This window comes from Talpa europaea (assembly GCF_964194135.1).
Source record: "Talpa europaea genome assembly, chromosome: X".
NCBI classification, from domain to species: Eukaryota; Metazoa; Chordata; class Mammalia; order Eulipotyphla; family Talpidae; genus Talpa; species Talpa europaea.
In genome coordinates, this window is record NC_140081.1 from 71,778,035 (window position 1) to 71,803,039 (window position 25,005).

The 25,005-nt window shown below is 36.6% G+C and overlaps 1 protein-coding gene across 1 annotated transcript in view; it reads left to right on the forward strand.

Annotated features, from left to right (window-relative positions):
- The window catches only part of HTR2C (5-hydroxytryptamine receptor 2C), a gene marked incomplete at both ends in the record, with an annotated part of 77,846 nt that extends 62,911 nt beyond the window's left edge, over positions 1–14,935 (forward strand). Inside the window, one exon of the mRNA XM_084258785.1 lies at positions 14,109–14,935. Within this exon, the coding sequence (XP_084114911.1) occupies positions 14,109–14,935 (827 nt within the window). The remainder of the gene's footprint in view (positions 1–14,108) is intronic.
- Positions 14,936–25,005: the final 10,070 nt, after the last annotated feature.

Below are 25,005 nucleotides of genomic sequence, written 5' to 3' on the forward strand. Positions count from 1 at the left end.
TTTCTTAAATAAATTTTTATACGTGACAAATAATAAACAATTCACATGCTATAAATGAGAGCATTTTCTGTGTTTGTTATTGCTATAACTTATGTTAAAGATAGAAATTCCCCACTCTCGGGTTGGATAGTAAGTTGCTACATTTTGCTTATTTTTTATATTTAAAACTCTGATACATTTGGTACTTTCATATGGTGAACATGCATTCAATTTGTCTTCTAAATAATCATTCAGTTGTCTCATATTTTAAAAATCCATGTGCTCTGTGATTTGAGATGTCATCTTTATAAAATATAAAATTTTCTTACTTATCTGAGCCTATTTCTGAAGTTTACATTCTCCTCCACTAGTGTGTCTTTTTGTGTGACAATCATAATTTTAATTTTAAAAGTTTTATACTAAATTTTATTTGATATAGCCAGTCACCACCTATTACTCTTATTTTTCAGATTTTGCCTGGAAATTTTAGATTATTTAACTTTGCATATTAGTTTTAACATTTACTTTCCTAGCTCCCCTTCAATTTATATTTTGATAGAGGTCTCTTTAAATTCAAAGATTAACACAGAAATTTTAACCTGCTAGGTTTCTGACATGGACTGGTTCACCCCAGTTCACCCCTCCTTAGGCAACGCAGTGGTTTCCCCGCTCCTGAAAGGTCACCATATTGATACCAAACTTAGTGTGGACACCCATTTGGCACAGTGCACAACAGCCCAGAACTCTTGGTCTCTAGAGATCCTCTAGCTTCAGCCTCCTGAGTAGCTGGGACTTCCAGAATGTGCTGGTAAGGATGTGGAGAAAAAGGAATGCTCTTACACTGCTGGTAGGAATCCAAACTGGTCCAACCACATGGAAGTTGTGTGGAGGTTCCTCAAATTGCTAAAAATGGAGCTACCACATGACCCAGCAATTCCACTCCTAGGAATCTAGCCAAAGGACACAAAAACATTAATTCAAAAGGGCACCTTCAACCCCATGTTTACTGCAGCACTATTACAATAGGTAAGCTATGGAAACAACACAAATGCCCAAAAACAGATGACTGATCAAGAAGATGTAATATATATACAGAATGGAATACTATTCAGCCATCAAAAAAGATAAACTCATGTCTTTTGTTACAACATGATGGAGCTAGAAGGGATTATACTCAATGAAATAATTCAGAAGGAAAAAGAAAAATATCAGATGGTTTCTTATAGGAGGAATATCAAGGAACCAAAAAAGGTAGCAAGGGGGGAAAAAGACAAAGCTAGCAGGCAATTATAAATCAGAGACATTCAGCAGGGGAGGAGGAAGGAGAGGGATTAAAACAGAGGAGAAGAGCACAAGAGACTCTGCTGATGGTTCATGGGTGACTTGGTGGTGAGAATTTTATGAGGACTACACCTGAGAGAAGAAATCTAACATATAAAAATGAACAAAGATGTGGTGTGTGTATATATATATTTATATATAAATATACATAAATAAATAATTAAATAAGTAGATTGATTTAGGAAGACACAAACAACTGAATTTTTAATGCCTTCTCCAATCTACATGATAATTTAGATTTTGACAACTCTATCTTCTAGACTTATAGCCAATTTGATTATATAGTCACCCTCATGTTTTCCTTGACACCATTTATAATTCATCTCCTAAGAATATGACATATATTTTTGATATATTTGATATATTCCTTTTGTCAATGTAGAATATTCTTCTTTGTCTCCAGTAACAACTTTTATCATGAAGTTTGTCTTATATTAATATAGCCAATCCAGCTCCTTTAGTTCATAATTTCATGGTACATCTTTTTCCTTTACATTTAATACAAAGAGAATATCTTGTAGATGACAAATACATAGATCTGTTATTTATTCATTTTTATTTTTTATATATTTCTTACATCATTTTTCATTTTTGCACAATGTATGCATTTTCATCTTGGTTATATTCCCCATACAATTGCACCACCCTTATTTTGACCCCAATCCCTCCTCTCTCTGCCCCCCCCATAGTGTGTCTCTGGTTTATAGTTGCTTATTGATTTTGATTTTTTTCTCTATTATAGTTATTCTTTTTCCTGGTCCCTTATTTAGGTTTTCTAAACTCCTACTATGAGCGAGACCATCCGGTATTTTTCTTTTTCTTTCTAGTTTATTTCGCTGAGCATGATCCCTTCCAGATCCATCCATATTGCTGCAAATTGGATGAATTTATCTTTTTGGATTGCTGAGTAATATTCCATTGTGTATATATACCACATCTTCTTGATCCAGTCATCTATTTTTGGACATTTGGGTTGTTTCCAAAGCTTAGCTATTGTAAACAGTGCTGCTATAAACATAGGGGTGCAGGTGCGCTTCTGAATTAATGTTTCTGTGTCCTTTGGGTAAATACCTAGGAGTGGAATTACTGGAAGCTCTATCTTTCGTAGGTTGAGGAATCTCCATACAGCTTTCCATGGTGGTTGGACCAGTTTGCACTCCCACCAGCAGTGCAGGAGAGTTCCTTTTTCTCCATATCCTTGCCAACATTTGTTGTTGCTAGTTTTTTTAATATGCATAGATCTGTTATTTTAGTCATTCTTCCAATTACTGCCTTTTTATTGAAGTGTTTAATCCATTTATAGCTAGTGTGATTATTGATAAGTTAAGGTTTATGCTTATTATCATGTTACTATTTCTTATGTCTTACACCATTTTTTGTTTTTCTTGTTCCATTACTCCCTAGTTCTAATTTAAATTTATATTTGTAATTTAAATTTATATTTTTTAGATTGCCATTTTAATACTTTTGTGGTTTCTTTTGCATATTTTTTAGTTATAGTCTTAGGGATTTCCCTAGTTATTACAATTAATATAATATATAATAATCTATTTTGGTTGACAACCAACTTAATTTCATCAAAATTCTTATACTTTGCTTCTTTATAGCATTATCCCTCTCCTTTGTGCTATTCTCATACAAATTAATCTTTATGTGACTTATATGTCTAGCTACAAAAATTTATATTTATTGCTTTATACAGTTCTCTGTTAAATCATGTATTTTGAAGCTGTATTATTAGAGGAAAACATATTTGGGATTTTTATGTTTTACTGTGTAATTTATCCTTTCATTGTTTTAAATGATTCCTTTATTTCTGGTAATATTTCCTGTGTGAAGTATACTCTATCTGATATTAAAATCACCATGCCAGCTTTCTTTTCACTATTTTATGCACAGGATATCATTTACCATCATTTTTCCTATCTATATATGTGTTCATAGCTAAAGTTCATTCCTTTTAGATAGTAATAACCTCACTTTTTAAATTTACTATAAAAAGCACTACCTTCAAAGCTGGAGCATTTGATCCAATTACATCTGATGAAATTATTGATGTCACTGTGTTTGCATCTCATATCATGTTCTTTGTTTTCTGTGTTTCATTTGATTTTTATTCCTTTATTCTTTTCTTTCCTTATATTTATCAAATATTTTACCATGATATTTCAGTTACTTTATTGAAATTTTAGCTATACATCTGTAGCGGCAGGAAGGGCATAGTGCAGGTTTCTATGACCCCAGCAGACAGGTGAAGGAGAGTCCTGGAGCCCTCAGTGGCTTTTTCAGGTTTTAATGGTATTTTACCAGGTATGTGGCAGACAGGGGTGCCGTGGGTCAGGAGGCTGGTATATGTTTATATCTCCAGCTATCAGTCACATTTTATTACATGAAAATTGGGCCAGCTCTGCTTGTGTTTATTTTGTCTTCTATGCTCTTCTCTGAAAATAGTTCTTTCATCTTTGGCCATCAATTCCCATGTTCAAGGGACTCACTATTGCTCTGTAAGATAAGGGACCACTCATGTCAGCTTGATATTGTGTAGTCTTTCTAGGTGTCTTTGAAAAAAGATACTTCTGAAATAGTCTTACAATTTAGTTATAGTTCCACTAATCTATGGTTTTATTTTAATATTGGTCGGTCTGCTCCAGGACATTTATTCTATAGTCCCTCTCTTCTCTTTCATATCACTATTATTCATCTCTTCGCAATCTGTAAAGACAGAGTAAAGACAAGAGTCTTTACTACTCTGCAATAATTGTTCTCTCCGTAATCACTAGTTGACCTTCACATTTTCAAAGACAGAAGAAATGTTACAATTCTAGATACCTTTGTTGCATTTGATGCTGTTGAGATGCTTTCTTCATAACACTTCCTCCTTTTGCTACTTATGACATAATTTTTCATTGACACTGAATTATTACCATGTTGCTATAGATATTTCACAATTTTGGTGCTGGTAGTTTTTTTTTAATTGAGGTATCATTGGTTTACAATACTGCATATGATATAGGGGAATATATTCATACTTCTTCAGATATATGTTACCATACCACAGCCACCACCAAAATATCCCTAATCTTCCAACACAGACAATGGGTCCCCTACCCCCTTATTTCTAATCCCCATCTTATCCCTCTATTAGCCTCATTTCTGCAATCATAATTCTAGGGCTTGCTTTGGTTTAGTTTTGTCTGTTTCTTTGTTTTGTTTTTTTATAATCCACATATGAGTGAAATGATTCAGTATTTATCTTTCTCCTTCTGGCTATTTCACCTAGCATTATCCCCTCCAGTTCTATACACATTGTTGGCAAATTGCAAGATTTCTTCTATTTTAATAGCTTTGTAGTATTCCATTATGTATACATACCACATCTTCTTTATGCATCTTCTTTATGCACCTCTCTTTGGGCACTTTGGTCATTTCCATGATTTGGCTATTGTAAAATAGTTCTGCAATGAACATAGGCGTATAGGTGTTTTTCTATTTGTCTGGTAGATACATGGAATGAAATTGCTGGATCACAGCAATTCCACTCCTAGGTATTTACCCAAAGGACACAGAAACATCAATTCCAAAGAGCACCTGCACCCCTATGTTTATAGCAGCACTGTTTACAATAGCTAAGCTTTGGAAACAGCCCAAATGCCCAAAAATAGATGACTGGATCAAGAAGATGTGGTACATATATACCATTGAATATTACTCAGCATTCAAAAAAGATAAACACATGCAATTTGCAGCAACATGGATGGCGCTGGAAGGGATCATGCTCAGCGAAATAAGCCAAAAAGAAAAAGAAAAATACCGGATGGTCTCACTCATAGCAGGAATCTAGAAAACTTAAATAAGGGACCAGGAAAATGAATATAAGAAAGTGAAAATCAAAATCAACAAAAAACTATGAACCAGAGACACTTTTTGGGGGGTGGGGGGCGGGAGGGGAAGGATTGGGGTCAGAATGGGGCATTTGCAATTGTATGGGGGAATATAAAAATAAAATTTAATATTAAAAAAAAGAAATTGCTGGATCACATGGAATATCTATTTTTAATATTTTGAGAAACCTCTATAGTGTTTTACAGAAGGGCTTGACCAGTCTACATACCTACCATCAGTGTACAAGGGTTCCATTTCGGCAGTACTCCATCTGCTCACCTGTGACTATGCAGGTGCTTCTTTTCACCAACTCTCTCCTCTGCAGGGCAGCAGCTTCCTGCCATACCTGTGACCTGTACCATGCCAAGACTTCTCTTCACTGACCTCCCTCAGCGGAGGCAGCTCTCCTCAAGGCCACCCGCCTGCAGCCATGCAGGCCTCTTTCAGCAAACCTGTCCCTTTCTGGGCAGCTCTTTCTGCCCACTTGTGTCTGTGCAAGTGTCCTTTACTTTTCTGTCCCTTTTCCTAATAAACCTGTTCTTTAAATATATTTTAAAAAAAGGTTCCATTTTCTCCATACTCTCACCAACATTTATTGTTTCTGCCATTTTTTTTTTTATATGGGCCATTCTCACAGAAACTCAGTGGTATTTCATTGTGGCTTTCATTGATGGTAAGCAATGTTGAACGATTTTTCAAGTGTCTGTTGGTAACCAATATGTCTTCTTTGGAGAAGTATTTAATTTGCCCTTCTCCCCACTTTTAATTGGGCTCTTGGTTTTATTTTGCTGTTCTTGTTGGATTCTATAGTTCTTTGTTGATCTTGGAAAATAACCCTTTGTTGGATGTATGATGTGCAAATAAATATTTTCTCCCATAGTAGGATATACTTTTTTTTTAAAGATTTATTTATTTATGCATATAAGAGGTGGGGTAAAGGCCAGAGATGTGTGGGGGGAGGTGAGAGGATTCACCAGAGACAGAGCGGAGAACAGAACAGACAGACTGACTGAAATACACTGCTGAGGAGAGCAGCAGGCGAGCAGGAAAGGTCTGCTTCACCATGCAGGTTGTTCCCTGGCCACCAGGGATCAAACTCATGCTGCAGAGGCTGTGGATTGCTTCATAGTGCAGTGCTTAACCCCTTGTACCATCAGGGAGGCTGCAGATATACTCTCTTAATGGCAATTTCTTTTGCTTTGCAGAAACTTTTAACTTTGATATAGTCCCATTTATTTATTTTTGCTTTTGTTTCTTTGCCATTGGAGTAAAATCCCCAAAGACATTACAGAAGCCAATGTTGTGGAGTTTTTTGCCTATGACTTCTCCATATTTTATGGCTTCCAGTCTTCCCTCCTTTAACCCATTTTGAGTTAATTTCTATATATGGTGTGAGAAAGTTGTCGAGTTCAATTTTTCTGCATGTGGCTGTCCAGTTTTTCCATCACCATTTAGATTCCTTTCTCCACTGTATAATCATGTGTATAATTGCTCTTGTTAGGACTTCTAAGACTATGCAGAATAGCAGAAGTAAGAGTGGTCATCTTTGTCATGCACCTGACCTTAAAAGAAAAGTTTTCAGTTTCTCAACATTGAATGATACCAGGTGTGGATTTGGGATTTGGAACATGGCTTTTATTCTGTCCAGGTGTGCTCCTTCTATTCCCATTTTACTAAGAGTTTTTGTCATAAATGGATACTGAATCTGGTGAAATTCTTTTGTTAATATGGTGAATTACACTGATTGATTTGTGTATGTTGAGCCATCTTTGCATCCCAGGACTAAATCCCACTTGGCCATGATGTATGATCAGTTTAATGTATTGTGAATTCAGTTTGTAAAGATTTTGTTGAGGATTTTTTCATTTTTTTGTTTATAATGGTTATTCAACTCTAGTTTTCTTTTTTGTGATGTCCTTTTCTGCTTTTGGTATCAGATTAATATTGGTCTTGTACAATATGTTTGGGAGCATTCCCTCTTCCTCATTTTTTGGGAAGAATTTGAGAGGGATAAATATTAATTCATCTCTGAAAGTCTGATAGTGATGCTGGTATGCTCGGCTACCATGATCACAGCTGCTGCTGCTGACACTTTTCACCCTGGTAAACACCACGAGTACTTGCCTCTTGAAGCAGTAAAAAGGAATTCACAGACTTCAGATAAGTAAGCAAAGAGAAGCTTACTTTGTCTTAGAGAGTAAAGGAAGATTTATTTAGGGAAAGGGGGCAAAGAGCAAAGATAGCCAGGTATAAAGTACCTGAAAAGGTAAAGAAAGCCATTATGGCATCTTGCTTCTGGAATATATACTTTCTTTCCCTCATTATTCTAAAGTTCCATTAGTCTCTCTGAGTTTGGTTAGTTCTCAGTGGTCTCACTTAATCTGCTACTGTACTTGGGATCTTCCTACATCATATCCCTTATCTTTTATCGTCCTTGATCCAGAATGTCCTGTTGCCCTTGGTGCCCCTAGTCCTCGGGGTGTTTGAATGTCTCCCTTCAGTATTTGTTGCTCTAATCTCTGGATCTGCCCTTATTCCTCTTGTTGCCCTTATCTCTGGAGCTTCTTTAACTCTCCTGAAGTCCCCACCTACACTGTCCCTAAAGCTACCTGATTATCCTAACTTGCCCTATGACCCAATAGAACTCATTGATGAAACTATCTGGTCATGCACTTTTGGTTTTTGGGAAACTTTTATCACTGTTTCAATGTCCTTGCTTGTTAATTGTTGTGTTAAATTTTTCTATTTCTTCTTGATTCAGTCTAGGAAGGTTGGATTCTTCTACAAAGTTGTCTATTTCCTCCAGATTTTGCAGTTTGCTGACATAAAGATGATGATAGTAGTCTCTTGTGACACTTTGTATTTCTGAGATGTCTGTTGTGACTTCTATACTGTTTCTGATTCTACTATAGTTTTCTCCTCTTTTTCATTCATGAGCTAATCTACAGATTTGCCTTTTTTTTTCTTTTTTTTTTTTTAGACGAGCTTGGTGGTCATTTTGATCTTACTAGAAGATGTCTAAAGAAGTCTTTTAGACCAGGTTTACATATGCACTAACAATGACAACTATGCAACAATTTCTGTGTGGCTAAGTGGTTTTAAGACACTATCAGTAATAAAATGTGCAGGCAAGGAAAAATAACCTTCCTTCCACTCTTCTGGATTCCTGGCTGAGACAATCCTGTAATAAGAGATCAACAGGAGAAAAACAGCAATCCAGGAAAACTGAGTAACATAGAGAATTGGCCTCAGCCATCCTTTTAAATGCCATCTTCAGCTAAAGACAAAGGATGCTAAAGGGGAGGGGAAGGCTGCTAATGAAAGGTTACCAGAAAAGATACAATAATGGTTTAATTATTGTGCAGATTTAAGTTGCTTCCTTCTCAACTGATAAGTGTTCTTGAGATTAAATCATCTCCCACTTTCTGATACAGTGAGGAAGACATCTCTATGACTGGCTATTTCACTTAACATATATGTAATCACATCAGGGTAACTTAAACTTAATTTTCTGAGTTTTTCCTATGTCAGTAGTATTTTAGAAATAATCACACTAAAGTAATCTATGCCAAACAGAGATATTTTAGGGTAATAAATTTTGCTTTCTTACTGATGCATCACACTTTCAAAGATGCTAAATTCTGAAAGAAATGTGCATGTAAGAATCATTGACACATGCTATTATCATTTAATAGTTTAAAGAAAACTTATCTGTGTTGCTTGAATTCAAGGCTTTAGAAAATAATGTGAATATCTTTATATTTTCTCTGAATTTACTTGCCTTCTTTGAACTAAAACAAGCATGCCAAATTATTGCATGACTTTTATAAAGCTTGCATGAGATATTTAAATTAAATTATAATGCAGATATTTAATGCATGTAAATTTAATGCATGTAAATTATAGAATGCAGATAAAGTATTAGAGTCAGTAAACTCCCCATGCATGCTATCTATAGTAGTATTAGTAGTCATAGTAGTTCGTATAGTAGTAGTACTAATACATTACATTTTCAGAAAACTTGAACTATAACTTTATTATTGAAGTCAGTGTTTCTAAAATGCTAAGTAAGACTGTTTATTGTAGGTATTTTTTCTCTATAAATTTAAGTTCTTACTAATTGATAATTATTTTTAGAGTTGTTTGAGAAATAAACATGATAATGCATGCAAAATATTCAACTGCTTATTGGTTGAAGTATTACCTGATGTTTTTAGTAGAACATGAATTATAAGTGTCTTTGTTGTTTCTAAGTTTCTAAAGTTGATATAGATTTACTGAAGTTAATTTCAGAAAGATTAACTAGTAATTCTAGTTAATGTCTTTCTATGTATTCTTCTGGATTGATAAAATATGACCTCTTCCTAAACATTTTTTATTCCTAGTTGGAAACACAAATGTATGAAAGAATAAAAATACTTGGTGGGGGGGCGGATATGAGTAGGAAGCCCTTAGTAATTTATTATTATTATTGCAATTGTTGTTATTAGTACCTGGTATTTCCAATGGTGGTTCATTTTCATTATTTCTCCTTGGTCAAATCAAGGGTTCTAACATTATCGGATTGTTCTATTATACTTACTAAACTCACTTAACTTTTCTGAAATTAACTTCATCAAATAATATGTGCTGTTCAAAAGTTTTATAAGAATGAAAAATGCATTTGAAGTAATTTTGTTGCTATCATTGATGTTGGGTTTTTTTTTAACTGATTGAATTTTTATTGGTTGAAAAATTTTAAATACAGAGAAAGACTACACATTTCTACACATTTTCACTTAACTTTCCAGGGTTTAAATATCTTTGTTTACTAACATAAAGCAGCACTTCTCAAACTCTTTGGTGTCAGGATGCCTTTATACTCTTTAAAATATGTGAAAACCCCAAAGGAATTTGTTTTTATGGGTTATATATATTTATATTTGTCATATTCAAAATTAAAACAGAAATTAAAAAAATATTTTTATCATTTAATTGTAAATAATAATGAAACCATTTAATATTAACAAATAACATGATTAGTTATGAAAACTATATTTTTTAAAAACATCAGAGAGGAGATAGGCATTGTTTCATAGTTTCAAAATCTCTATAATGTTTAGTTGAATTTTCATATATGTATCTGCATTCAACTTGTAATATGTTGTTTTGGTTGATTTTATGAAGAAAAGGCAGTTTTAAAGACAAATAATTAGAAAAGGGAAACACAGAAACCTAAAATTTTCAGAAGCCCCCAAGATCCTTGAGCCACACTTTGAGAAATGCTGGCATAGTTTTAATTATTTTAAGTATTAAATAAGTTAATCTGTGCAATATATATCATTATCAATACTGCTTTGATTGTTGCCATTATTTATAATTTCCTGATATTGATGAAAGAATTTTAATATCTTTTGGTTTTGTTGATAGCATTCATGGTTTCTAGAAAACAAAGTAAATGAATGACAATAGATATGGTAAAGTAGTTAAGCTATTCCACCAAATAATATTTGTATTATAGTGTTCTTAATCAAATTGAAGTCATGCATTTTATATTTGTAATGTCAGTGTCTGGTACATAAGATAGACTCAATTTAAGTCAGCTTGAGAATCACTCTTATTCAGTGTACATAACGTTGTACAAATAGATGACAGGGATAAAATTGCTTCAAATATACAATAACAGCTTTAGCTCATCTGAACCACTCTGCTACTTTCTTGTCCCTTGACAAGATCTACTTCTAGGCCCACAAATTCCTTAAGAAAATGAGTAAATCTTTTAACAGGAGCAAGCTAACACCATTCTGAACTGGGCTCTGGGTATTTCTTCCCTTATTGTCAGTGTGTGAGGCCTCATCCAGAGACTTCAGGTATCACCAGGAATACCTAGATTATGCAGCATTTCTTATGAGGAATTGAATCTCCAACTCCAGAATTTATTTTCTGAGTGTATATACCTCTACCTCCGTCAGGACTCCTCCAGAGTGAAAACAAATTTCTTAGATTAAGTCTCTAGACTCAGGTTCTATTTCCCACATTGCAGGGGAAGAGACAATGCAGGTAGGAGGTGGGAAGGTGGGGGGAGGTGTAGAGGAAGAGAGATTGCAAGGGGGAGTAGCTCCATTTCCTCTTCTGGAATACTTTTTCTCTCTATCCCTTCTCTGGTCTTGCTATAGGATCCTTAGAAGATATAAGAGTTTTCTCACAACATTTTGTTAGAAATTGGAGTTTCTTTCCTACAATTCTAACAGAGTGGTGAATGTTTCCACTCAGGGGCCTAAGTCTTTTCCCATAGAAACAATCACTTCCAAGAATAGCAGGGACCACTAAGTCCTGAAGACCTTTAAGATTTGAGGTCTAATAGTGATTATATTGTCTAATTCGGAAAGGACCTCTATGTCTTCTCTTTCTTTTTACTATGTTCAAAATATTATTAAACTTTTGTTATGAAAACTTGATGATTACCAAAGCAGATAGAATTATATAATAAACACTTATGTACACATCATCCAATTCCAAGATTTATCCATTTATGCATCTTATTTCATCCTTACTTTGAATCAATTCTCCCTCCCAAATTATTTTGAAATAAACTCGACATCATAATACCTTATGCATAAATGTTTCAGTATGTATATCCAAAAATATAATAACTATTTTTCTACATAACCACAATATCAACATCACTTTTCAAATTAATGAGCAATAATTTGAGATCATCAAAAGGCCAGTCATTGCTTAAATTTTTAGTTATTTCATGAATATTTTTTGAAGTTTATTGGTTTGAATCCATATCCCAAGCAGGTCCACATATTATAAATGCTCAGTTGTTCTTTTAAATCCCTTAAATATGTAGGTTCTTCCTCTAAATTTTTCTCTTGTATTTATTTTGAGAAATCTTTCTCTCTTTTCTTAATCCCATATTATTTTCCTTAACTCCAGCAAGCATCATACAGCCTAAACTAAAACATTTCCTAGAGGATATGCTTGTATCAACTTCTTTCATGCAAACTCAAGCTACACTCCTTCTAGAGATTCCCTTATATTTATAGCATTTGGAATATAGTTTCCAAAGATCAAAACTGGCAGCATTCACTTGCCTTTTTTATGATGCTTAAGAAAAGTAACCAGTCTTTTTTGTAACTCTTAAGAAATGTAACCTATGTGGTCCATGGTACTCAGTTTTCCCAAATGCTTGTTGAAATTCCCCCAAACATTTCATCAGGTTCGGTGTAAATTACCTTCTGATTCTTGCTACTCCAGGTTCAAAGGCCTCTTCACCAGGACTCCCACACTGAACACCTGAGAATATTTTGTTTACAGTGTCTCCTTGTTTTCATAGCCTATTTTTGCTTTCTTGAATGGTGTGTCTAGGTTCACATTTGTAGGCATATATCAATGCCCTAAGGAGTCTTGGATTTCATCTATCTTTGGCTGTCTTTCACACCACACCTAATCTCTCTTTCTCCAGAAGTAGGCCAGTCATTTTAGAAATTCAATGCCTAAGAAAGAAAGCTTAAAGATTACTTGCTAAGCATTCTGTCTTCCTTGTGTCCTCCCAGAAATTAAATATCAATCAACATCCTTAGCAAAGAAACTTTTGTTCTAGCAAGGACTTATTCTCAGCTTTTCCCTTTTGATCATCCAGCCACACACTCTATACCTCACAAAGACTGTTAAGACAAATTGTAATGATTTAGTATCCGATTTGGCCCTTTTCTGTGTGTTCCCTAAAGCCACAAGATTTCCTGGAGTGCACTTCTTGCTTCTCCCCTGGTTCATAGTGAAGATATCCACCCACCCAGGATTCCAAATAACATTCTCTGATAGAAGCTTAAAGGTGAATTTTCCCAGAATTCAACTTCTTGTGGACATAAAAAAGAATAATTAACTTTAGTATTTGAATTTCGTTTGCAAGTTATCCCCATTTATTGATGCAGGACCTCTTCAAGGTCTGTCTTAGTGTTTTCTAAAAATTTTCAGGTTTCTTAATTATGTTTCATTGCAAGATCATCTTCGACTCTCCTCTCCTTGTTTTCTGTTTGTTAAGCCTTTTTTGTTAATGGACGTGCTTACCTAAAATCCTCTCTTTCAGTATTCTTACAAAACAAAAATGCTCAAACTTCCACCCAGAAATGGGAGAACTGAATCTCTCCCATTTTTGCACTTCCCTCTGTCTCTTATCCTTGAAACAATGTTATTTATGCCCAGAGTCTCAGAAAAACCCTTCTTAAAATTAGTCTTTTGTTCAATTTCTGCTTGTAGATTATTTCTGACTAGTGGGCAGATGCAGTCCCTATAACATATTTGGAAGCCATACTCTCCTGTCAATCTCCAGCAACTCCAGAGTTCCCAGACCCTGTCACCAAAGGATACACATAAAATTTCCTCTTCTTGACACCTTTGTTTAGTGTCCTTGAAAAATATATGTTGTCAGCTAAAGATTCATTTCAAACTCTGCCCTGCCGACCTGACAGGCAATTATTACTCTTTTGGATGATATACACATCATTTTTATTGCATTTGAAAGTTGATATGCTAAATAATGAACAATTGGCTTTATTAATGTCGTAAAGTACAGATGTGAATTGATTCATTCATTTGACAAATATTTATTGAGACAGCACAGTTCTAAAAACTGGAAAAAAAACAAAAAGGACACAATCCACTGTTACATACAACAATAATAGTTTTTCTCAATGATAGTAATTGCATGCCTTCTCCAAAAATTTGGGGAGAAAGCATTCCCAACATGAAAAAACTGATCCCCTATGACTAGTCTTTTATGTGACTATCAATTTATACCATGAATAGCTTTCAACCAAATATCAGCCCTAAGTTGTCTTCAGCAGTTGAACATATGTCGCACACACCTGTTCCATCCTTCCATATGCTGCGACAGTGTTCTACTTCTTGTGTTCCTTCAGGTGTTTCGGTCCCTATCCCAGTGATCGGGCTGAGAGATGAAGACAAAGTGTTCGTCAACAACACCACCTGCGTGTTGAATGACCCCAATTTCGTCCTGATTGGGTCCTTCGTAGCTTTCTTCATACCGCTGACGATCATGGTGATTACCTACTGCCTGACGATTCACGTTCTTCGCAGACAAGCGCTGATGCTACTGCGCGGCCACACCGAGGAACCGCCTGGAATAAGCCTGGATTTCCTGAAGTGCTGCAAGAGGAATGGCACCGACGAAGAGAATTCTGCAAACCCTAACCAAGAGGCCAACCCGCGACGCAAGAAGAAGAAGGAAAGGCGTCCCAGGGGCACCATGCAAGCTATCAACAACGAACGGAAAGCGTCTAAAGTCCTTGGCATTGTTTTCTTTGTGTTTCTGATCATGTGGTGCCCGTTTTTTATTACTAATATTCTGTCTGTTCTTTGTGGGAAGTCCTGTAATCAAAAGCTCATGGAAAAACTTCTGAATGTGTTTGTTTGGATTGGCTATGTTTGTTCGGGAATTAATCCTCTGGTGTACACTCTTTTCAACAAAATTTACCGAAGGGCTTTCTCCAACTATTTGCGCTGCAATTATAAGCCAGAAAAAAAGCCTCCTGTCAGACAAATCCCGAGGGTCGCTGCCACTGCTTTATCTGGGAGGGAGCTTAATGTTAACATTTACCGGCATACCAATGAACCCATGATTAAGAAAGCTAACGACAAAGAGCCGGGTATAGAGATGCAAGTTGAGAATTTGGAGCTACCAGTTAATCCCTCCAGTGTGGTTAGTGAAAGGATTAGTAGTGTGTAAGAAAGAGCAGCACAGCCTTTTCCTACAGTAAAGCTACAAATGTAGGAAAATGTTCTCTAATTTTTCTGTCGGTCATAACTTCTGTAAATACTGCTGTCTGAAAAAGTGTTTTTATATATAGCTTTGCAACCCTGTACTTTAAAATCATGCGTACAATAGTGAGATTTAGGGTTCTATATTTACTGTTTAGAGTGAGTATAACTTATTTTGATTCTTTGATGCATAAAATGTTGATTTTTGTTTGTCTTCTTCTTCTTCTTCTTCTTCTTCTTCTTCTTCTTCTTCTTCTTCTTCTTCTTCTTCTTCTTCTTCTTCTTCTTCTTCTTCTTCTTCTTCTTCTTCTTTCTTCTCCTTCTCCTCCTCCTCCTCCTCCTCCTCCTCCTCCTCCTCCTCCTCCTCCTCCTCCCCCCCCCTCCTCCTCCTCCTCCTCCTCCTCCTCCCCCTCCTTCTCCTTCTCCTTCTTCTTCTTCTTCTTCTTCTTCTTCTTCTTCTCTCTCTCTCTCTCTCTCTCTCTCTCTCTCTCTCTCTCTCTCTCGTGCATAAGGAAATGTTGATGTTCATCCCAGGTGGCATTTGCAGGAGACCAGAATGATGCACATGACAGTGGTTATATTTCAACCACACCAAAATTAACAAATTCAGTAGAATCTTTTTCCGGGTTAACAGTAAATATACACTTTAAATTCTTGCTCTGCTCATCTACACACATAAACACAGTAAGATAGGTTCTGCCTTCTGATACTATATCACACCAATTAGTGAGTCAAAGGCAGAACTTAGCCTTGTTGTCACATATAGGGGCAAAATTTGACATTGTCAGAATGTTGTGTTGGTATTTTACTGCAATGTCTGTCCCCAAACATAGTGGTATCTTAACATAGCAGCTGGTTAACCAGGACTACAGAAGTGGAAGGATGATACGAGATATATACACCAATAGCTTTTCACTTCTTAAGGACAATGTTCAAATTCTGATTACAATGACAAGCAAACTGGAATTAGTGTTTTCATTCTGGTCCTTAGTAAATACCTAATTCCATAATCAAACTGGGAAAATGAGATCCCAGAGTTATTTCCCAATCCAGGATTCAACATCAATTGGGTTTTGATCTCAGGATCCTGGAAATTCGTGTGCTACACACAAAGTGAAATTAGCATTTTGAGCCTTATTAAAATATTTTCTTAATTATGGTACCTCTGTCTATAGGACCCAATTTCGCAGTCCATTTTTGAGTAAAACTTGCGTTGGAAGCATAGATGATCAAAACCTTGGAAGTTTTACTTGATTAAGGACTACAGAATTAGGCCCTTAGAATGTTAAAAAAAAGTAATTAAAAAAAGCTATTATTGAACTCTGGGAATAACAGAAATACAGAGTTTCCATTTGGATTTTAAACAAAATTTATCTCATTTTCAGATCCTTCCAAACTCTCTAGTGCAGGAAAAGGCTGCAGCTAATTTGTGAAAGTGGCAAGCTCTTCATTGTACTGCAAATATGTACCAGAAGTTAAATCTTTGTTAAAATATAGTGTTGTGTTACAATAAGTGTTGGCCATTGTTTCATTCGTGGGCCTGCTGCTCTCTAAGAATTCAGTGCCATTTTACCAGTTTGTCAACCAATGAAAGGTTTTCAAGCATTGCTAAAGTCAGACCATTAAGTCTATGCTGTGTGCAGAGTATACAAATGTTTCCAGTAACTGTATTTCCATGTGTGTCCATTTCACACAACTGTGGATCAATTTCTGAAGAATTCATGATGCTATTTCTTATGCCTGACAGTTCCTTACACACCTTAGAGTGTGCCTCTCAGTATCTTGAAATTGATGAAGGCAGAATCTGAATTTCTAAAACCCCTGGTCTGTGTCCTCAACACACAGCATAGATAAATCCAACAGTCTGCCACAGAGGCAGTGGGAGAGCTGCTGTACTTGAGGAAACTCATACAGTCTCTACTTGATTTGCAACACTGCCAAATATCAGTCAACTGCTTGAGCATGCCCAAATATAACATGGGGAAGTCAAGTCTACCTGCCTGTTAGCTCTGTTGAACTGCATGTTAAAACATTATATGAATTTGAATGAGATGATCTAATTCTTACTGAAATGAAAATGTCTGAAGAAACAGCATGCACTGAGCATGAGTTCTGCACATACAGATGGTGTCCTGCATGTATGCCACGTATGTCGCATGAATCCATCGATTTGTATTCATGTAAGACAGAGTAGGTAACATAAGTAGGACTGAAGAAAAACCTTCCACAGTCCTTTAAAAGACCATGCATTCAGATCTGAAGTATTGTGAGTATTAGAGAAAATTGGAAACATCTGATTTCTTTTCTTAACTATCAGGGCAAGCTCATAGCACATGTTTTACAAAGAAATCAAATATAAACCATGGATTTTCAAAAGCACTAGCAATAAGTTGAATGATAATAGCTTATAGCACATTTGTTAATAACTCTTATGTCATCAAGTAGTAATACTTAATAGTACCCAACACAGTAATTATCCTCAAATTGTGTGCTATCGTCAATTCTGTGCAGTTTGGTATGAAACAAATATACTCATTTGGATATAAATCTTACAGTTCAATGTTAACTCTACAAACTTTTATAAATGTTTTAAAAAAGTCCATGTGATAAATGTAAACGTGGTGAATTTACTGTCAAATGAATCATTTTGATGTACTATTATATGTATATCTGTTTAAGACATGTGCAACAGACTGCCTTATATTATTTCCTGTAAATCTTCTCCTTCGTCAAATGGTACTTTTTGTGAATGGTTGCAAAGTGTTGTCTTATTCCTGGTTCCTGTATGTTATCCATTCCAAGTTTTTGTGATACTTCCTATTAATTTATTAAATTTATTAAATGTTGGCTAATATGTGTCTTTTTTCACACTGCAAATTTTGAAGCGAAAATATCCTATGTCACTTCATTTTCTTTGAAAATTAAATTGAATCCTATAAAATAAGTTCACAAAGATAAACACCACCAGAAAATATCAGGCTTCTGATTAATTCCACATGTACTAAAAGGCTACACCACAAGGAGAAAGAAAATTAAGAGGTGTAAACAACAAGAACAAAAAATTAGCAAGATCACTGATTCCTCAAAAGCAGAATAACTGCACTTCCAAATTATCCTAACTTCCTTACCTGAGCAGAGGTCTGCGTGGCTCACATGCTCTTCTTGCTGTAGGTATCATTCCCATCTTATTCCTGCCAGACTCCATGAGCCACAATGACAGACCGTTTCTTTCTCGTTGATAGTTTTATCCTCAATAGGTAGGTACCACTCTACATTCAAAAACTGTGTATTGATCATTAATATTTGTGGAGGTTGCATGCTTTGTCCTTGTTGCCAGAATGGGTCTTACAGTTCCCTTCTCTTCAATCAGGCAGTGTGGCATGATAATCTTAATTTACTTCCATCCAAATGACTTTGCATACCTCTGCAGTCATCAAAGTCACAACATTAAGCCATTCTTCTCTTTCAAATCTGGAATGAAAATGAAGAATGGCAAAGTTCATTGATGCTTCTTTTCAACACTTATACCGTCCTGATGCTGGGTGAGTCTAGGGGATACTGGAATGACTTAATTTCCCTGAGAAAAAAAAGCAAGAATATTTCATTCCTTAGCAACTATGACTAGGTTGGTTCTTAGGAACAGGTCAAGAGATAAAGGTTGAACTGCCACTGGAAACAAGAGAGTCACAGCTACCCATGGTCAGGAATTTTTTTTTAAAGATTTATTTATTTATTTATACAAGAACCGGGGTACAGGCCAGATGTGCAGCAGGGTGAAAGGATTCACCAGAGGCAGAGCGGGGAATAGAACAGGTAGACTGACGAAATACACTACCAAGGGGAGCAGCGGGCACGACAGGAGAGGTCTGCTGTGCCATGTGGTACCCGCGCTGGCCGGCCAGGATCGAACCGGCGCTGCAGAGGCTGCAGACAGCTTCACAGCACTGTGCTCAACCACCTGCGCCACCAGGGGAGACCAGGAATACTGTCTACCACTGAAGCTAGGATATACTCTTGCCCAATAGCAATGTCATAGAGAAAAGCTGAAACTTCTGATTGCACAGAGCTGGAGTCACAACTACCGGTGGAAGGGATGGTAGGCAGAGAAAAACCAAAGTCCTGCTTCCACAGCATTGAGATTGCAAGATGTTTAATGGGAAGAGATCTTGGAATTCATATGCACAAGAAAGGAAAGAAAGTAGGACCGAGCAGAGGGAAACGTTGGACTGCGGTGTATATACAATAAGGACTTACTCCCCCTGCATCTTTAAAAATTGGAGTGGGAGTTGAGTATCTTGAAAGTAACTCTACTAATACCCTCTTGGAAGCACACACACATATATCTATACACCTTCTCTGTCTTTCCTCCTAGACATCCAAAATAACACCATAGGTCAGAAGGTGTCTCAAAGACATTATCTCAAGGGAAAGGTACTAGGTCCTTCATTTTATTGTAGAAAACATATTTTGGTTAATTTTGGCTCTTTTGTCTGCCATAAGTCAATCAATATCTCTTCTACATACAAATGTACATCAATTTCCCCTCAGTGGTAGTAAAATACAAAATCGCATATAATTTGCATATTACTTAGCAGCAAAAGAAATGGTAGACCAGAGAGAGGCTTAATAGGACCAGAAAAAGAAGCTATCAAAATGAGCCCTGTTAAGATTATACCCATTGCTAGGGGTCTGGAAAAATGTGGGCATGTACTAAACTGTACCCACTCAGGAGCTACCAGAGTAGACATTTGTTTAATCTTTTTTAATTAATTAATTAATTAATGTATTTATAGATATTTTGCATCATTGTTCATTTTCAAACAATGCTTGTTTCCCCCCCCCCAGGGGTAGACCCCATAGAATTTCCTCCATCAATTCACCTGTGCACCAACAGTCTACTAAAAATGGAGCTACCATATGACCCAGTAATTCCACTCCTAGGAATCTACCCAAAGGACACAAAAACATTGATTTGAAAGAATACCAAAGCAAATATTTGAAAGCTGCCAATCTCTGGCACAGAACTGAAAGTCTTTCCCAGGCTGCCCACAGACTGAGCTGCAAAAGGTGGAAGCTTCAGTGCCTCAAGGGATATATAGAAAGGCTGTGACAAATCACTACCATCAGACTAAGCTATGCTAGCCCTAGGGACAACATGTAGGAAGCCAGAATTAAAAATAAAGACAAGCATGAAAATAAAAGTTGTGTCATTAGAAGCTGCTTACTGTGGAAGAAGTAGATTTCACAAAATTATATAATTTGGACAAGTCATTAAGAAACAAACAAAACAAAGAACTAAACTCTAGTGGGGAACCCGAGACCAAAGTTGCTACATGTTATCTACAATATCCAGTTTCCATGAAATATTTTACATATATAGATATTTATTTATACCATTCAAAGGGACAAGATAGCAAACCCAGTTGAGAATAAAAAACTAGCAATGGAATTTGATTCTGATGGGACTCAGGTATTAAAATGAGCAGAAAAGATTTCAAAGTTACTATTATTAAACAATGTCTAAGAACTGGAGAAAGAATGATAACATCTCACTAAAGAAATACCATCAGCCTAGCACCCATGATCCATCACCATAGTCCCTTGTGTTCTTCCCTCCTCTGTTTTGGTCCCTCTCCCTCCCACTCCCTTGCTGTATGTAGATAAAATTATCTTATATGCTTGTACTTGCCAAAGCTGTATGACACACATACAGCTGGAGAATAGTTTGGAGACACAGCTCATCAGCGTTTATTGGCATCAAGTTGGTTAGGAACTTGCCTGGACAGGATTTTATTTTCCTGGTTCTATGCTACAACACCCTGCTCATGATATAAGATAATTTTTCCATAGGCTTATCTACCATTTGATACTATTGTTGAATGACAGAAAAAGCTTTTCTGTGTGCCTGACACAGATCACAAAACAGGAGTTGAATTTCATACATAGCTCTGTTGTTAATTAGAAGACTGAATTATTTCCTTGTCATGTTGACAGATAACCCATTATGGATGCAGGGATGGAATTTCAGCTCAATAGGTGTTGAAGAGACTACCTAGTTTTACCTTTTATCTAACAAGAATCTTATGTCAATATAATCAGGCCACTCCTAGCTATTTAGTTATTAACAATGAGAGAAATAATTGCAATGTTCCAGAGCAGGGAGACTCAAATGCCTATCTACACGCCTCTACTGGATTAGTGGCATAATAAATACCAAGGAATCTTATTCAAGCAAACAAATAAATAAATAATATTTGATATCTGGGTCTTTTCAGATCACTCAGTCCAAGAATCATTTACTGCAACTGGGTGGGGCCCAGGGATATATATTTCAAGAAATTCTCCTTATGTTTCTAATACTCCAACTTGGGAAATAATTTTCTTGAGTATCTCAAACATTCTCTAAAAGGTATTCAGAATGTGCTGGTTTAGATTCAAGATATGATCAGTGTCAACAAAAAAAAAGGTAAATATGAGCATATTCAGAAAAATTTTTGAAGCCCTAAGCCCTATCTAAAGTGCTAATGCCAAGAGGAGCTTCAGGAAACATGACAAAATGGAATGTGGGATCCTGGAACAGAAAAGGTCATTAAGGAAAACTGCATACAACATGGACTTTAATAGTAATATGTCAATATTGGTTAGTTAATTATAACAAATGTACCATGTTGATGTGAGAAGTTAATAACAGGGAAAAGTGGGTATGGGGATATTGGAGCACTGTATCTTACTCGCAATTTTTCCACAAACCTAAACCAGCTGTAAAAGAATAGCTTATAAATAGCTTATGAATATGCGTATCACAATGAATGGATTACAAAGTGTCTAAACCTACATTATCCATTGAAAATTCCCAAAACCTTTAAGATAAATGGAACTGTTGATATTCCCTTTTTATAAATGAGAAAATGAAAGATTAGAGAAATTAGAAAACCTGTCTTATAACATTACTGGTAAATGCTAGAGTAAATACTCTTGTCTAATAGGATTTCAAAAGCTCCCACCCAGTGTTCCCATTTTATAGCCTTAACTATGACATATTCTTTATGTTAATGAACCCACACTAACACATCATAATTAACTAAACTCCATGATTTATTCAGCATTCCTTAGTTTTTACCTAATTTTTTTTTTTTCCGTTCCAGGATCCCATTGAGAATACCACATTACACTCAGTCATGATATCTGTTATGTGCCCTGTTCCTCCAAAGTTCAATTGTGTAAACATCAAAACTCAATTCCTGGGCCTCCCCGGTGGTGCAGCAGTTGAGCGCTGGCTTGCGAGGCTGCCCGTGGCCTCTGCAGCACCGGTTCGATCCGCGGCTGCCCGGCGAGTTTCCCCCGTGGCTCACAGACCTCTCCTGCCACCCGCTGCTCCCCTCAGCAGTGTACTTCGTCAGTCTGCCTGTTCTGCTCCCCGCTCTGGCTCTGGTGAATTCTTTCACCCTCCCATGCTTCTGACTGTACCCAGTGCTTGTATAAATAAATAAATAACTCTTTAAAAAAAAAAAACCTCAATTCCTCCTATGTGACCATATTTGGAGATAGCACCTTTGAAGAGATGAATGTTAAAAATGAGGGTTAACCTTTAAATAGAATAGATTTAAAATGAGACCTTTAAGGTGGGCCTTAGTCTGACTGGTGTCCTTACAAGAAGTGGAAAGTTGGATGTGCGGATGTCACAGAGAGGAATTGTTACAGACAGTAATCGCCATGGAAATGGGGGGTTCCATGTTCCCTGTACCACCTAAGAGTGGGTGGAGCTGATCAGTGAGAAGGAGACTTGGGAGAGACACAGTGGAGAGACAAGAAACACGTGCAGCAGAGAAACGTAGAGAAGAAGTTGTGCTTATTTCTCAGCTATGATCGTATTCCAGGGACATGGAGGTGGGGGGGTGCATGTAAGGAGACCCACGAGACACTTGGAAGAGACATGAGGGAGAGGCCTGGAGGGAGGCTGACAGTGACAGCCATTACTTTGACTTGTATTTTGATTTTGTTGCTTTGGTCCCACACCTGTCTGGCCCCTTCTGTCCCTTTCCTATGAGTTCCCACCAGAAGATGCCTTAGACTTGTGGCAGGCTTTTGGGCTTCAGTGGCTTCAGTGGCTTCAGGCCAACCCTATTTGTCTGGGCATTTACTCACTAGGGGTTGGGTAACTTCCGATGTTTCATGGGGAAAGTATTATCTTCTCCCTATGCCAATCCTATTAAAGTTCTTTCACACTGTTTGCCTTGTCTTTATGTGGCAGATGTACAAATTGTTTCTTCTTTGTGATTCAACTTCCTTCTCCCTCCTTTGTGATGTTATTGTCATACAAACTACATCTGTATAAATGGTCTGCTCCAAAATAAAGTTTTGTAAGTATTGCTTTATGTAGTTATCTTTTAAATAGGATAGGTGAAAAAAGTTACAAATAAAAAAAAAATTATACTGTCTCTTATATTAACTATAAGGTCACCTTTATTCATCTCTTTCTTCATATAGATTTGTGTTACTGTCTAGTGTCTTCTCATTTCTGTATTAAAGACACTTTTTCCTGTAGAGAATATAGTCAAGGGATTAACTCACATTCTTTCTTTATAGGGAAGTGCTTTAACTTCTCCATTTTTTTTTAAATAGAGGCATGTTTTTATTTATTTATTTATTTATTTATTTATTTATTTATTTATTTATTTATTTGTTCGTTTGCTTTGTTTGTTTATACATGCACTGGGTACAGTCAGAAGTGCAGGAGGATGAGAGAATTCACCAGAGCCAGAGCGGGAGGCAAAGCAGGCAGAAGGACCAAAGTACACTGCTGAGGGGAGCAGCGGGCGGCAGGAGAGGTCTGCGCGCCATGTGGGACCCTCCTCCAGTGGCTGGGGAGCAGCCGGGGATCGAACTAGCGCCGCAGAGGCTGCGGGCAGCTTCACAACCCAGCGCTCAACCGCTGAGCCACTGGGGCGGCCCTAACTTCTCCATTTTTGAAGGACAATTATAAAGTCAGATTTATAATTCTTAGTTAACAGTTTCTTCTTTCAGCACTCTGATTATGTTATCTGACTTCTTATTAACCTCCATGGCTTCTGAAGAGAAATCATCTGTTAATCATATTGTGGATCCCCTGTTTATGATGAGTTATTTCTTCCTTTCCATTTTCAAGATTCAACTGTCTGGTTTTCAACAGTTCAACTATGATGTGCTTAGGAGAGAATCTCTGAGTTTATCCTTTTTAGGTACACTGAGCCACTTGGATGTATAGATAAATGTACTTCATAAATTTGGGGTGGGCCTCACTGGTGGCACTGTGAAGCTATCTGCAGCCTCTATAGCATGAGTTTGATCCCCGGCTGGCCAGGGAGCTACCCACATGGTGCAGCAGACCTCTCCTGTCTTGCCCACTGCTCCCTTCAGCAGTGTATTTCAGTCAGTCTGCCTGGTCTGTTTCCCACTCTGTCTCTGGTGAATCCTCTCACCCTCTGTACCTCTGGTCTATACCCCAATTCTTGTATACATAAATAAATAAATCTTAAAAAAAATCAGGGGAGCTTTCAACCATTATTTCTTCAAGTATTCTTTCTTCCCCTTTCTTTCTCTTCATGTCTTCTGGGGCTCTGGCATGCATTTGTTGACATACTGTGTCACACAGGTCTCTGCTTATTATTCCTCATTCTTTTTCTTATCAGTTCCTCAGACTCACTATTCTCAATTGACCTATTTTATATTTACTAATATTTTGTTCCATCTCCTGAAATCTGATGCTGATCTCTCCTAGTGGGTTAAATCTGATCTATCTTTAATATTAGAAATATATTAATTCACTTTCTTGGAATTTTTGTTGTTATCTTCTTAAATCTTCTAGATGTGTGGCACTGCTTTACTAAGAGAGAGAGCAACACAAGGAAAGGGAAAATATCATTAGCACATATCAGATAACATCTTCGTGTTGCAGCAGTGTATTATTTCCTACACTGATGATCCTGAAGCAAATATCACTAAAACGATTGCATGCCTTTTGTGAGATCATTTACACAATTATCCTCACCACTTTATTTT